General features: G+C 50.0%; 1 protein-coding gene across 3 annotated transcripts in view; it reads right to left on the bottom strand.

Annotated features, from left to right (window-relative positions):
• Positions 1-2,884: 2,884 nt before the first annotated feature.
• GPR68 (G protein-coupled receptor 68) overlaps positions 2,885-14,074 on the bottom strand; it is a 31,716-nt gene continuing 20,526 nt past the window's right edge. For all 3 annotated transcript variants that reach the window (XM_058429748.1, XM_058429749.1, XM_032180311.2), the window contains exon 2: positions 2,885-5,568. In XM_058429748.1, coding sequence (XP_058285731.1) covers positions 4,342-5,469 — 1,128 coding nt within the window. In that variant the 5' untranslated portion in view covers positions 5,470-5,568 and the 3' untranslated portion in view covers positions 2,885-4,341. The remainder of the gene's footprint in view (positions 5,569-14,074) is intronic.

Here is a 14,074-nt window from a genome sequence, read left to right as displayed (position 1 = left end):
TGAGCCACACAGACCCTGCAGGAGGTGGATCAAAGACAAGTGAGCCAGCTAAGCAGGTCAGGGCTCCTTAGTCCCCTGGAGGTCCTCTGGCCCCTCCATCACTCAGCAGGGAAAGGCATTCCTCTGAGGTTGTTCCTTGCCCCTCATTGCACGGGCTCTGCTGACCACCAGCCCCGACTTGGTCCAGCCCACTGCATTCTGCTACATCCTGCCCACTCCATGTGGCTTCCACTGGCTGCACAATGAGGTCTAACTCTTAGATTAAAAAAACCACTGCTTCTAGGCAGGGTGGAGAGGATGTGGCTTACCAGCAATTCACATAAACTCAATGTGTGTCAGCAATAAGATTTCTCACCAGGAGTAAAGAAACAGAGAGGAAAATGGGCCTGTTCTCCATGGGGCAGGTCAGACAGACTTGGTCTCACTTCACATTCCAGGCGTCACATTTGAAGAAGTGGATTTTGTTTAGATGAAGGTACAGAGGGGTGGGCACCTAAAACTTCTTAAGTTTAGGGCTGGATGTGGTGGCTTACGCCTGTAATCCCGGGGAGGCCAAGGCAGTTGGATCACTTGAGGCCAGGAGTTTGAGACCAGCCTGGCCAACATGGTGAAACCCTCTTCTCTACTAAAAATACAAAAATTAGCTGGCTGTGGTGGCACACACCTGTAATCCCAGCTACTTGGGAGGCTGAGGCAGGAGAATTGGTTGAACTTGAGAAGCAGAGGTTGCAATGAGCCAAGACTGTGCCTCTGCACTCCAACCTGGGTGACAGAGCAAGGCTCTGTCTCAAAACAAAACAAAAAACCTGTTAAGTTGAGGTGGCTTGAAGAGCTGCCTGTCAGAGACTGGCCAGATGCTCACCAATTCTGCCTCTCTTTCTTGCATCCATAGGAAAACTACCTTTCCCAGCATCCCTTGCAGTTAGGTTGAGGCCACATGACTGGGATCTGACCAATGGAATGTAAGTAGCAGGGATATCCGCCATTTCCACACTTGGCCGAAAACCCCTGTGTGATTCTCTTTTTGCTGCATCCCCTTACCTATGTGGGTGAAAAGGGAAGATCCCAAGATGATGGACTCTGGTGATGGGAGGATCCTGAATCACTGCCATCACCTTGGGAAAGACTTGCCAGAAAGCAGCCTCTCATTGGACTTTGCATGAAGTTTTCTGCCCAACCCTGAAATTAGTCATCTTGGGTAGTAGTGAGTTGTCATTGGTGGTGTTTGTAGACAGACTGGACTGTCATTTTTGGGGAATGCAGAGGGGAGACTTCATGGAGAGGGAACTGAATATTATGACCTCTCTGGTATATGCCAGCACTAATATCTAATGTGTAATTTAGCAGTATTCTTCTGAAAGCTGTTGAATTAAAGCAAATGGGATTGAAATCCCAACATTTCCCCCAGAGCACTGGGCACCATTATAACCTCAGGATTAACGCCATCTGTCTTAGTCCATTTTCTATGGCTACAAGAGAATACCATGGACTAGGTTATTTATAAAGAACAGACATTTCTTTGGCTTATGGTTCTAGAGACTGGGAAGTCCAAGAGCATGGTGCCAGCATCTGGCAGTGGTCATCTCCTGGCAGAAAGCAGAAAGGCAAGCAAGTTCTGAAGAGAGAAAAAAAGGGGGCTGAACTCCCCCAATAACAAACTCTCTCCCACCATAACAGCATTAACCCATGACCTAATACCTCTTAAAGCTCCCACCTCTTTGCATAGTTACAATGGCAATGAAATTTTACATGAGTTTTGGAGGGGACATTCAAATCATAGTATCATCAGAGACCACTGTCTTGCCAGATGAATTCCAGGGATGGAGGCTTCAGGATCACCAGCTACAAGAAGTGGCTTTTTCAGAAAAGCAATGAGCCAAGAGGGTCAGAGTTTGGCTCTCTTTTGGTTGGACCAGCCAGAGGAACGCAGCAGATGGGGATGTATTTCATGCTGAAAATTTCTCCCACTCTTGTCTGGCCAACCCACAGACCAGTGTGTGTAACAGGAAGATGAGCCCTGTGTGTAAACAGGAAGATGAGCCCTCATCTGACTAAACAACTCTGGTGAATAAGAAGTAAATCCCAATGGCTTCTGTCACCTTCCAAACCAGATGGACTTTTTCTTCCACCCATCCTCTCAGGAGAGAAAGGAGTCATAATCCCCAATATTGTCCTTACTTAGTCTGTTTAGAAGAAGGATATACTCTTCTGGAACACTCCAGGACTCTAGGAGCCTGACCCAGAGAGGGATTAAGTGACCAAGATCAAATTTACATTTTAATATGATGCAGTTAATCCTCAGTGATAAACATGGCATATGCCACTGTTGAGAAGATGCTCCAGCCTAAAGAGGTGGGTCAGCAAATGTGGGCTTCTCCAAACAAAGCCCCATCACCAAGGGCAGCCCCACAGAGATGAATGCAACAGGCCCTTCTGCTTTGGGTATCTTCTCTAGTGCGGACGGGGTGGTCTGATGGAGCCCTCCCTCACTGTGGGGAGCAGCTACCCAGCAGGTACAAGGGGTCATGAGGCCAAGGACAGAGTGGGTGATACTCTTCAAACCACATGACTGGGCTCTGTCCTCAAAAGGGAGTTGGCCAAGTTAAACCACAGAGCGAATTTGCAACACCACACTGAAGAGCTGGGTGGCACTTTATGAATCTCAAGTGGAGGGAGAAAAGGCTCTACTTCACTCGAGGGCTGTGTCCTTCTTGACCATTTGCTGGGTAATCAAGTGCAAATCCCCTAATAGCTCTGCTTGAGTTTGCCCTGAGAAGATCAACCTCTGCCCTTTCCTGACTCCTTTGGTTCTTCAAGGGCCCTCTAGACCCCCTGGTGTTGAAGACTCCCTACCCCATAAGGACTGCAGCATACTCCCAAGGTGTCCAGTTACTTCACTTTATTTGCACACTGAAGTTGGCTACATAAATCCATTGCACAGTCAACACATGTAGACTTGGCAAAAAGAGAGGACAATACAAAAATACAACTCTTGATAGTGAATGAGACTGCCCTCAGCTCATCCTAGTCTGTATCAGTGGGAAGCCGGTGTTTAAGGTCAGCATAGGAGGAAGTGCTGTGGAATGAGGAGGCATGGAGGCTTCCACCAATGTCATTGACCCAGTAAGATCCTGGACTGAGTTGCATGGGCTCTTCTTGGCTATGTGGTCATTTCTGCCACCTTCAAATTTGGTCACTTCCTCCTCTAGGAAGGGGAAGAGAACCTCCCCAAGTCATCGGACACCCTCCACAAGGATCTGAGCAGGGGCTGCGCAGTCAAAGCCAAGTGTAGCCCTGGGACCACTGTGAGCACCCTTCCCTGGGGCACCTCCAGCCTGGGCTGTTGCCTCTGGGCATCCCTAATGAAAGGGCTGAGAGACACAGCACAAAGATCAACCTTTTTGAGGCTGAGGGGAAGGGAGACTGAGGAAGGGGTTCTGCCTGGGCCTCCTTTGGTAGATTCCAGAAATGTTTACTGATGCCAACTTCTGCTCCTAGGCCCTCGCCCCTTCTTGGAGGAAGCCCAGGTAGCCTCTTCGTTCTGAAGAACTCGAGTCCCAGGCCTTGGAGGGCATCCCTAGTCAGAGCCGGTCCCAGTCCACTGACCAGAAGGTCTGAAGGGCTAGCATTTCTGTGGAGGTGGGCAGGTCTTCTGGAGCAGCAGGCGGCTCTCCCAGTTCTTGTGGCTGGAGCTAGGGTCCTCCTCTGCCTATAACTCCCTCAATTCCCCCAACCCAACACCCCCTACCTTCCTTTTCTCCTCCTCCCTTCCTTCTCCCCTTCCTCCTTTCCTTCTCCCTCTCTCCTTTCCTTCCCCCTCTTTCTTTTCTTCCCCCTCTTCCCTTCCTTCCCCCTCCTGCCTTCCTTCCCCCTCCTGCCTTCCTTCCCCCTCCAGTCTTCCCTTCCCACCCTGTTGTGGGCAGGCTCCAGTGCTGATCCCACTGGGACATTTGGACAGGCATTGTCTGACAACGGTGGCACTGGAAGGCCCTGGCAGGTGAATGCCCAGCCTCCCACCCTCCATGTCCTCACACTCCCCATGCACAAACTCTGCAGGAAGCAGGCCAGGGAGCGCAGTTCACTGTCTTCCCCCCACCAGCAGCCCCAGCCTGGCCACATCACAGCCGCGGCAGAGGACACCATGAGCCAACGGGGGCTTATTCTCGCCCTCGGCGGTCCCACCGGGCTCAGCAAGCGAGAGCAGGCTTCTGGAGTCACAGGGGCCTCGCTGCCTTCGCAGAAAGCGGCATCGGTGCTGGGGGAAGCAGGAGGCAGCCGGCCCTGAGGCCCGTGGACTGAGGGCTCAGGCCTCACGTGGCCCCACCCGCGGGGAGACCCAGGCTAGGCCAACCTGCCCGTGGGGGACCCGCCCGCCCCTGGCGAGTTAGGGGTCTGGAAGGCCGGGTGGAGCTTGGTCAACAGCTCGGGCTCCTCACCCTGGGCCCCGCTTTTCCCGGAGGCCTCGGGGGCACCCAGCGGGTAGGCCTCCCGGGCCCGGCCAGTCCTGGAGCAGGTGAGGAAGGACAGGCAGGCCCCACGGAGGCGGGCCAGGTCCCGGTGGGTGGTCTCGCTGACGAAGCAGTAGAGCACAGGGTCGGCGACGCAGTTGAAGCTGGTGAGCAGGAGGGAGAAGTGGTAGGCGTTGAAGACGCCCTTGGCGAAGTCGCAGCTGGCTTCCCAGACGCTGCGCACGAGCAGCAGCACGTGGTAGGGCAGGAAGCAGGCCAGGAAGATGACCACGGTGCTGAGCACCAGCCGCTGGATCTGGTCCTTGCGGCTCTTCTGGGTGCCGTGGCTCCGGCGCACGGCGCGCAGGATGCCCTGGTAGGATGCCAGCAGCAGGCAGATGGGGAAGAGGAAGCCCACCAGGAAGCGGTAGTAGTTGATGGCGCGCTGCCATGCCTGGATGGGGTAGTGCTCAAAGCACACGCGGTGCTGGTTCTCGTCCTCGATGACCTCCTCATGCATCAGGAAGTAGATGCTGGTCAGCAGCTCCTTGGCCCAGATGACCACGCTGACGCCGACGGCCGCCTTCAGGGTCCGGAACTGGTGGAAGCGGAAGGGATGGGCCACAGCCAGGTAGCGGTCCACGGAGATGCAGCAAAGGAAGCCAACGCTGATGTAGATGTTCTCGTAGAGGAGGATGCCGCACACCTGGCAGGACAGGTCGCCGTGAGACCAGTTGTCGTGCTGCAGCACGTACTGCAGCCAGAAGGGCAGCGAGCAGATGTAGAAGAGGTCGGCCACCGTCAGGTTGCACAGGTACACGCCCAGCTCATTCCGGGCCTTGATCTGCAGGTAGCCGAAGTAGAGGGACAGGCAGTTGGCCGGGAAGCCCACCACCAGCACCGTAACATAGACCACTGGGGCTAGCGTCTGGTGGATGGTATGGTCGATGGTACAGCTCATGGAGGAGTTGTCTGCAGTGATGTTCCCCATCTTTGGGCCTGAAGGGGCCACACTCCTCATGGGCTCAAGGACTGGGCCTGTCTCTCCACCGCCATCCTGTTTATAGAAGGTGGTTCAAGCTCTACCAAGGGCTGGGCATCGCTGGTGGTGGGCAAGACCCTGAAAGTCAGAGGCAGGAAAGGCTTATAATAGTAGCTAACATGTATGTAGCAGCTACTGTGTGTCAGGCACCGTTCTAAATCCTTTACTCATTTAATTTAGAAGGTGTACTAGCCCACCAACTCCAGTTCAACTAGAATATCTGAACGGCTGGACATGATGGCTTACACCTGTAAGCCCAGCACTTTGGGAGGCGGGGATCTCTCGAGCTCAAGAGTTCAAGACCAGCCTGGGCAACATGGCAAGCCCTTGTCTCTATAAATAAAATAAATAAATAAATAAATAAATAAATAAATAAATAAATAAATAATAAATAAATAAATAAACAAACAAGAAGAATAGATCTGAATGGGAGCCCCAGGCGAGGTGGCTCACACCTGTATTCCCAGCACTTTGGGAGGCCAAGGTGGGCAGATCACGTGAGGAGTTCGAGACCAGCCTGGCCAACATGGCAAAATCTTCTCTCTACTAAAAATACAAAAATTAGCTGGGGATGGTGGCATGCACCTGTAATCCCAGCTACTCGGGAGGCTGAGGCAGGAGATTCACTTGAACCTGGGAGGCAGAGGTTGCAGTGACCCAAGATCGTGCCACTCTACTCCAGCCTGAGTGACAGGAGGAGACTCTGTCTCAATAGAAAAAAAAAAAAAAGAATATATCCGAATGGGTCACATACCAAGATGCTGCAGGGTAGCTTACGTCTCCCCTCCTCATTCCCTGGCTATGCCTATTTATTCCCCATCCTTTATACATTTTCCTGCTCCCTTGGTGTAGCAAGTAAGGCTAGAGGTTCTTATGAGCATATGCCCACCCTGAGCCTGCTCTCCCAGGGAGACTTGGAGCAAAGATCAGTTCTAACCCACACGTGACAGCACCGGCCACCTTCATCCACAGCAATAGGCGGCATTCACATTTGTCCTACTTGCTCACAGGAATGTACTACTTGGGTCCATTTACACTGAGGCCACTGCCCCTCATGGGGACCTCTCCAGATAGGATCAGAAGAGGCCCAACCTTGTCCACATTTTACTGCATTCTGGCAAGAAACAAAAACCCAGTTTCCCGCAAGCACAGCCTGGACTCCTGGGTGTTCATTCAGCAAGAGCTACCTCTCCTCTCCTCCATGGAGCTCCGGGAAAGCTCTGGACCAAGGCCCCAGGACATGAGCGCCAGGCCAGGGCCAGCCACGTACAGACTGCAAGTCACTTACCTTGTCTCAGCCTAGGTTTCCTCACCTGTCAAATGGAGACAAAAACACCTGCCCTTGGAGGGCAGTATCAGGGCCACATCAAATGATGGGTATGCAAACACAGGGCATTGTTTTTCCAGAAGCAAAGAGGAGGAGTAGGAGATTATAATCTTACTGGAATGAGTGAAAAGTTCCTATTTATTGGCTGGGTGCAGTGGCTCACACCCATAATCCCAGCATTTTGGGAGGCTGAAGTGAGCAGATCAGTTAAGGTCAGGAGTTTGAGACCAGCCTGGCCAACATGGCAAAACTCTGTCTCTACTGAAAATTAGCCAGGCATGCTGGCAGGCTGCTGTAATCCCAGCTACTCAGGAGGCTAAGGCACAATAATCACTTGAACCTGGGAGGCAGAGCTTGCAGTAAGCCGAGATCGCACCACTGCACTCCAGCCTGGGCGACAGAGTGAGACTCCATCTCAAAAAAAAGAAGTTCTTATGAGAATTTAACAAAGAAGATTCCAGATATATGAATAAGTTTGAGCAAGATAGAATACACTGTTTTGGTTCGGCCCAGTGGCTCACACCTTTAATCCCAGCACTCTGGGAGAAAGAGGCAGGTGGATCACCTGAGGTCAGGAGTTCGAGGCCAGCCTGGCCAACATGATGACACCCCGTCTCTACTAAAAATTCAAAAATTAGCCAGGTGTTATGGCGGGCACCTGTAGTCCCAGCTACTCAGGAGGCTGAGGCATGAGAGTCACTTGAACCTGGGAGGCAGAGGTTGCAGTGAGCTGAGATCATGCCACTGCACCCCAGCCTGGGTAACAGAGCAAGACTCTGTCTCAAAAACAAAAAAAAACTTCTTGGATGAATAGGTGAACGACACTTCCCATCTTCCAGGTGAGGAAACTATGGTTCTAAAGGGCAAGTGACTTGCCTGAAGCCAGCCTGAGGAAGGAAGCGTTGCTGCTAGAATCCAGGTCTCCTTGCTCCACATCCCTGCCACGTATAGTATCTGCCTGAGACTCAGCTCCCAACCTCTCAGTTCCCAGAAAACAGGGACTCCCAGTCTCTGACTCACCTCTTCCGTCCTCTTCAGGGCACTGGCCTAGACCAGTGATGGTGGTGGAGGGAGTTGCTTCTTTTTTTCATTGTGGTAAAACACACATAAAATAACATTTACCATTTTAGCCACTTTTTTTTTTTTTAGATGGAGTTTCACTCTTGTTACTCAGGCTAGAGTGCAATGGCAAAATCTCGGCTCACCGCAACCTCCACCTCCCAAGCTCAAGCGATTCTCCTGCCTCAGCCTCCTGAGTAGTTGGGATTACAGGCATGCGCCACCATGCCCGGCTAATTTTGTATTTTTAGTAGAGACGGGGTTTCTCCATGTTGGTCAGGCTGGCCTCGAACTCCCCACCTCAGGTGATCCACTCACCTGGGCCTCCCAAGGTGCTGGGATTAGAGGCATGAGCCACCACACCCAGCCCATTTTAGCCACTTTCAAGTGGCATTAAGTATATCGACACTGTTGTGCAACCATCACCACCCTCCATCTCCAGAACTCTTTTCATCTTGCAAAATTAAAACTCTGTACCCATTAAATAACTCCCCAGGCCCTAGCAAGCACCATTTCTGTCTCTATGAACTTGACTATTCTAGATACCTCATATAAATGGAATCAGACAGTATTTGTCCTTTTGTGTCTGGCTTATTTGACTTAGTCTAATGTCTTCAAGACTCATCCATGTTGTAGCACATGTCAGAATTTCCTGCCTTTTTAAGGCTGAATAATAGTCCATGGTATGCACAGCCCACATTTGGTTTATCCATGCACTGATGGACATTGGGATTTTTACCTTTTGACTATTGTGAATAAAGCTGCTATGAACATGAGTGTACAAAGATCTGTTCAAGTTCCCACTTTCAGTTCTTTTGGTTACATACTCAGAATTGGAACTGCTGGATCATATGTTAGTTCTATTTTTAATTTTTTGAGGAACCGCCCTACCGTTTTCCATAGTGGCTGCACCATCTTACATTTCCACCAGCAATACACAACGGTAGGTTTGGAGTTTGTTTGTTTGTTTGTTTTCATTGGTATGTTTTGGTGGTGAGAAAAAGGGGAGAAGGAACAGCTGAAGCCCGTGATCCCAAAACTCTGCCCACAGTCCAGTGAATCAGAATTCAGCCCTAGTCACCCTCCTCTTGCCAGCCCTCCTGTTCCTGAATTGCAAGCTCACACCTGTGGGGCCAAATGTTTTGCCAGGCTTACATACGAGGAAATCCACAGCAGCTCGTGTCCCCGAATGGTCCCCAAGGCACCTAACCAGGGCCGTTCCTGTTTCCGAATTTACTTCAGGTTCTCCACGGTCCACACAAAATCCGCCCACAGGAAGATAAAATCCATTCATAAAAGCACAAGCCCCCAGGCTCCCCCCAAAATGGCAAATGAAGCCCCCATGAAAACACGACCAGTCGTCTTGGAAATTCACTGAGCGTCATCAGGCTATGGTTTACGAGTGGTGGGTGTATATACATGTAGGGTGGTGCTTCCTCTTCCCTAGGCCAACAATAAGCTAATTCTGGCAACTAAAGTCAGAAACATTCAAGCCTAAAGAACAAAGAAGAAACATTTACTCCGTTTAGATGAAAGCACCTCCTACGTTCATTTTGGAGAGAAAAGAGGGTTTTGGTATTCTAATGCTGCAGTGCTTGAACTTAGGTGCATCAGAATCCCCTGGGGAATTTGTTATGACAGATCACTAAGCCTCACCTCCAGAGTTTCAGACTCAGTGAGTCTGGGCTGGGGCTCAGGAATTTTACATTTCAAACAAGCTGCCAGGTGATGTGGATGCTGCCAGCCCATGGACCACACTTTGAGTAGCAAGGTGGTAGGAGAGTCTGGAAGGCCCAGGGTTCAGCTCCTGAGTGCATGCCCTACAAGAGCTCCCAAGGCAGGGAAACAGAGGAAGCTGGCAGGGGAATGTGATCCAGCAGGACCTTGTGGGCACAACCAGGTCACAGCCCTTGGGATGTCTCCGGCTGATTCAAGGCCTCAAGAAAAAGCGATTAAACCTGAGTGCTTACACCTTTTATTTGCAAAATACTTTACAGAGCTTTTCACTTCTGTTCTTTTGTCCAATTTTAAAAACAGCCATTTAGAGATGTGTCCATTTTAGAGATAAGAAAACTGAGGTCAGAGAGATGAAGCAGCTTGAACTATCCAGTACCCTGGCTTTCACTGCACAAGTGTGTGTAGAGCATCTCCGATGTTCACAGCACCAACCTAGACATGGAGGACCTAGAGGTCAACAAGAAATGGGCCAGGTGTGATGGCTCACGCCTGTAATCTCAGCACTAGCTGAGGCGAGAGGATCGCTTGAGCCCAGGGGTTCAAGTATCAGGGGAACCACCCCCGATAATTTAACGTAATTTCACATAGGCTCTTTTCTATTTCCCTAAGTGTTGGCCAGTCTGAGAAATAAAGGGAAAGAGTACAAAAGAGAGAAATTTTAAAGCTGGGTATCCAGGGGAGACATCACATGTTGGCACGTTCCGTGATGCCCAGCTTTAAAATTTCTCTCTTTTGTACTCTTTCCCTTTATTTCTCAGACTAGCTGACACTTAGAGAAATAGAAAAGAACCTACATGAAATTACATTAAATTAGTGGGAGACCACCCCCAATATTTCACATAGGTTCTTTTCTATTTCTCTAAGTGTTGACCAGTCTGAGAAATAAAGGGAAAGAGTACAAAAGAAAGACATTTTAAAGCTGGGTGTCCGGGGGAGACAACACATGTCAGCAGGTTCCGCGATGCCCCTCAAGCCGCAAAACCAGCAAGTTTTTATTAGTGATTTTCAAAGGGGAGAGAGTGCATGAATAGGGTGTGGGTCACAGAGATCACGTGCTTTACAAGGTAATAAAATATCACAAGGCAAATGGAAACAGGGCAAGATCACAGGACCGAGGTGAAATTAAAAATGCTAATGAAGTGTCATGCCACTGGTCATGCATTGTCATTGATAACATCTTATCATGAGACAGAGTTTGAGAGCAGACAACCGGTCTGATCAAAATTTATTAGGCGGGAATTTCTTTGTCCTAATAAGCCTGGGAGCCCTACGGGAGACCGGGGCTTATTTCATCCCTTATCTTCAACCGTATAAGACACACATTCCCAGAGTGACCATTTTAGCGACCTCCCCTTGGGAACGCATTCTCTTTCTCAGGACTGTTCCTTGCTGAGAAAAAGAATTCAGTGATATTTCTCCTATACACTTTTGAAAGAAGAGAAATATGGCTCTGTTCCACCCAGCTCTCAGGCAGCCAGACCTAATGGTTATCTCCCTTGTTCCCTGAACATCGCTGTTATCCTGTTCTTTTTTCAATGTGCCCAGATTTCATACTGTTTAAACACACATGCTTTATGAACAATTTGTGCAGTTAACACAATCATCACAGAGTCCTGAGGTGACATACATCCTCAGCTTACGCAGATGATGGGATTAAGAGATTAAAGTAAAGACAGGCATAGGAAATCACAAGAATATTGATTAGGGAAGTGATAAATGTCCATGAAATCTTCACAATTTATGTTCAGAGACTGCAGTAAAGACAGGTGTAAGAAATTATAAAAGTATTAATTTGGGGAACTAATAAATGTCCATGAAATCTTCACAATTTATGTTTTTCTGCCATGGTTTGAGCCAGTCCCTCCATTAGGGGTCCCTGACTTCCCGCAACATTCAAGACCAGCCTGGGTAACATAGCGAGACTCTATCTCTACATAAAATTTAAAAATTAGCCAGGCGTGGTGGTGCACACCTATAGTCCCAGCTAATCAGAAGGCTGAAGCCGGAGGATCGCTTGAGCCCAGGAGGTCGAGGCTGCAGTGAGCCATGTTTGTGCCACTGTGCTCCAGCCTGGGTGACATTGTGCAACCCCCCATCTCAAAACAAACAAAATGCAAGAAATGGCTCCCAGTCTCAAGGAACCTCCAAGCTCAAAAGACAGGGAAGTCTCATGCACAAATCACTAGCATGCAAGGCAGTGTATGGCAGGTGCAGTGGGCATCTCTCCCACACACATTAAACACTGGTTTGCCCTTTTTACTCCCTGTGCACTCCCTGTGGGATGGCTGCTTCTCCATGGTTTCAACCCCATCTACATTCTGATGACTCCCAGGTCTCTCCCAGGATGAAGGCATAACCGGCTTCCTGCCACTCACAGGACATGCTCAGTGAGGCCCACGCTGGGTCCATCATTTTCTCCACTGGTCTGTTCTTGGAAGGGGCCTCCTCACCTGCCCAATCACTCATGTCAATGGCTGGCCTTCAGCTTTCACCCACATCTTCATCCACAGCATCCAGTTAATTTCCAAGTTCTACCATTTTCAACTCTAAGTATTTCCTACATCCATCTCCTCCTCTTCAGCTCTCTTGCCAGCACCCTAGATGGGCTTGGTCAAGAGCTCCTTCCCAGAGTCAGTGCAACAGCCTCCTCTTGGGCTGATTCCTGTCTCCATCTTACCATCCTCAAAGCCATCCTCTAAACAGAAGTCTAACCCAGTCACACCCTGCTGCAAACGCTTCCATGGTTCTCCAGTCATCCACCCATCCATCCATCTGTTCATCCATCCATTCACTTATCCATCATCCATTCATCCATCCATCCACCCAAGTATTCATTCATACAACAAATACTGAGTATCTATTATACGAAAGGCACAACACTAGACACTGGCCTCTAGTAACAAGTGGCTTTTAGTCTTAAGGGGGAGGAGAGGAGATAAGTGAAACAAGCTCACAAAGAGAGCGCAGGATTTTGTGACGGTTCATGGCTGGGGACCTCACCCTGTCAGGAAAGGCCTTCCTGAGCATTGGCAGTTACAGTAAGATCAGGAGAAAGAGGAAGTGCTGCCCAAGAAGAGGAGAGTTTCTACCTATGGAAAATATGTGGAAACAGACAAAATGCAAGAGGAAGAGAAGGGGCAGCTCTGCAGGACTGAAAGTAGGCTGGTGTGACTGGTCTAAATATGAGGTAGGAAGGGCGAGAGAGGAAACAGTGTGAAGCTGTAGAACTGGCAAGTAATTACAAGGGAGGTGGGGAACAACCAGGGGCAAATCGGAGATTTTTCTAGGTGCCTCATCCTTATAGCCTCCCCAAAATTATTCGCTGGATGGATGGTGGAGAGGTGGGAGGGTGAATGAGTAAATGGAGGGATAGGGGTAGCCAGATAGATGGATGACTGGATGGCTGGACAGATGGATATATGCGCAACTGGAGAGGTGAGTGGATAGATGGGTGGGTGGATGGATAAGCGGACGGGTGAATGTGTAAATGGATGCGTGGGTGAGGGGTAGAGGGATGGAGGGATGAGTGAATGGGTGGACAGGTGGATGTATGTGTGGGTGGATAGGTGAGTTGATGGAAGGGTAGGTGGGTGGGTGGGTGGATAAGTGGATGGGTGAATGTGTAAATGGATGCACGGGTGAGGGGAAGATGGATAGATGGATGAGGGAATGGGTGGCAGATGGATTATGGGTGGGTGGATAGCTGAGTAGGTGAGTAGGTAAGTGAGTGGATAGGTAAATGGTGGGGGGTTGAGGCTGGGTGCTGGGACAGTGAGGATATCATTACTAGAAACAGGAAAGTGAGGAGGAGGAATCACCGTGGTCCCCTCTCCTGCCTGAGCTGGTCTGAGGGTCCTGATTTTTCACCAGTGCCTTCCCTTCTACTGTTCCCTGAGGACAGGCACCCCCAGATGGAAACTCTGACTTGCCCTCTACCTCATCTCCACAGGAACCTTGCTCCTCAAAAATCAAAGAACACAGTGGATGCAAAAATATTCCGTAAATGGAAAAACGTAGATGTAGAGAAGAACTAAGCCACATCTGTCGAGGGCCCTTGCACTTGCCAGGCAAGTTTCTGAATGTCTATTCTCTCTTTCAACACCACTCTCATCAGCTCCCACTTTACAGATAAAGAAACTGAGGCTCAGAGAGATGAACCAACCTGCTGAAGTCTCCGCAGCTGAGATGCGGCAGGCCAGGTCTGGAACTTGGACTGGTCCATACTTTCCTTCACGCTGTGCTGACTATCATGATCATCCCGGAACCACCACCCTCAAACCCCCAGCTCAGCCAAGCTCCAGTCCTCACAGATGCTGCAGCAGTGGCCACCAGGCTTGGTCCCGGGCTGGCCCCCTTCACCCAGACTATGCTTTAGCAGGTCAACCATGTTTTCAACGCCCACTGAGGAAAACCAGCCACATGGCCAGTCCGTAGTTTGGGAGGGCATTGGGGAAAAGAATC

Source organism: Hylobates moloch, unplaced genomic scaffold, assembly GCF_009828535.3.
Source record: "Hylobates moloch isolate HMO894 unplaced genomic scaffold, HMol_V3 SCAFFOLD_16, whole genome shotgun sequence".
NCBI classification, from domain to species: Eukaryota; Metazoa; Chordata; class Mammalia; order Primates; family Hylobatidae; genus Hylobates; species Hylobates moloch.
Note: the sequence above shows the minus strand (reverse complement) of the source record. Positions and strands in the feature narration are given on the sequence as shown.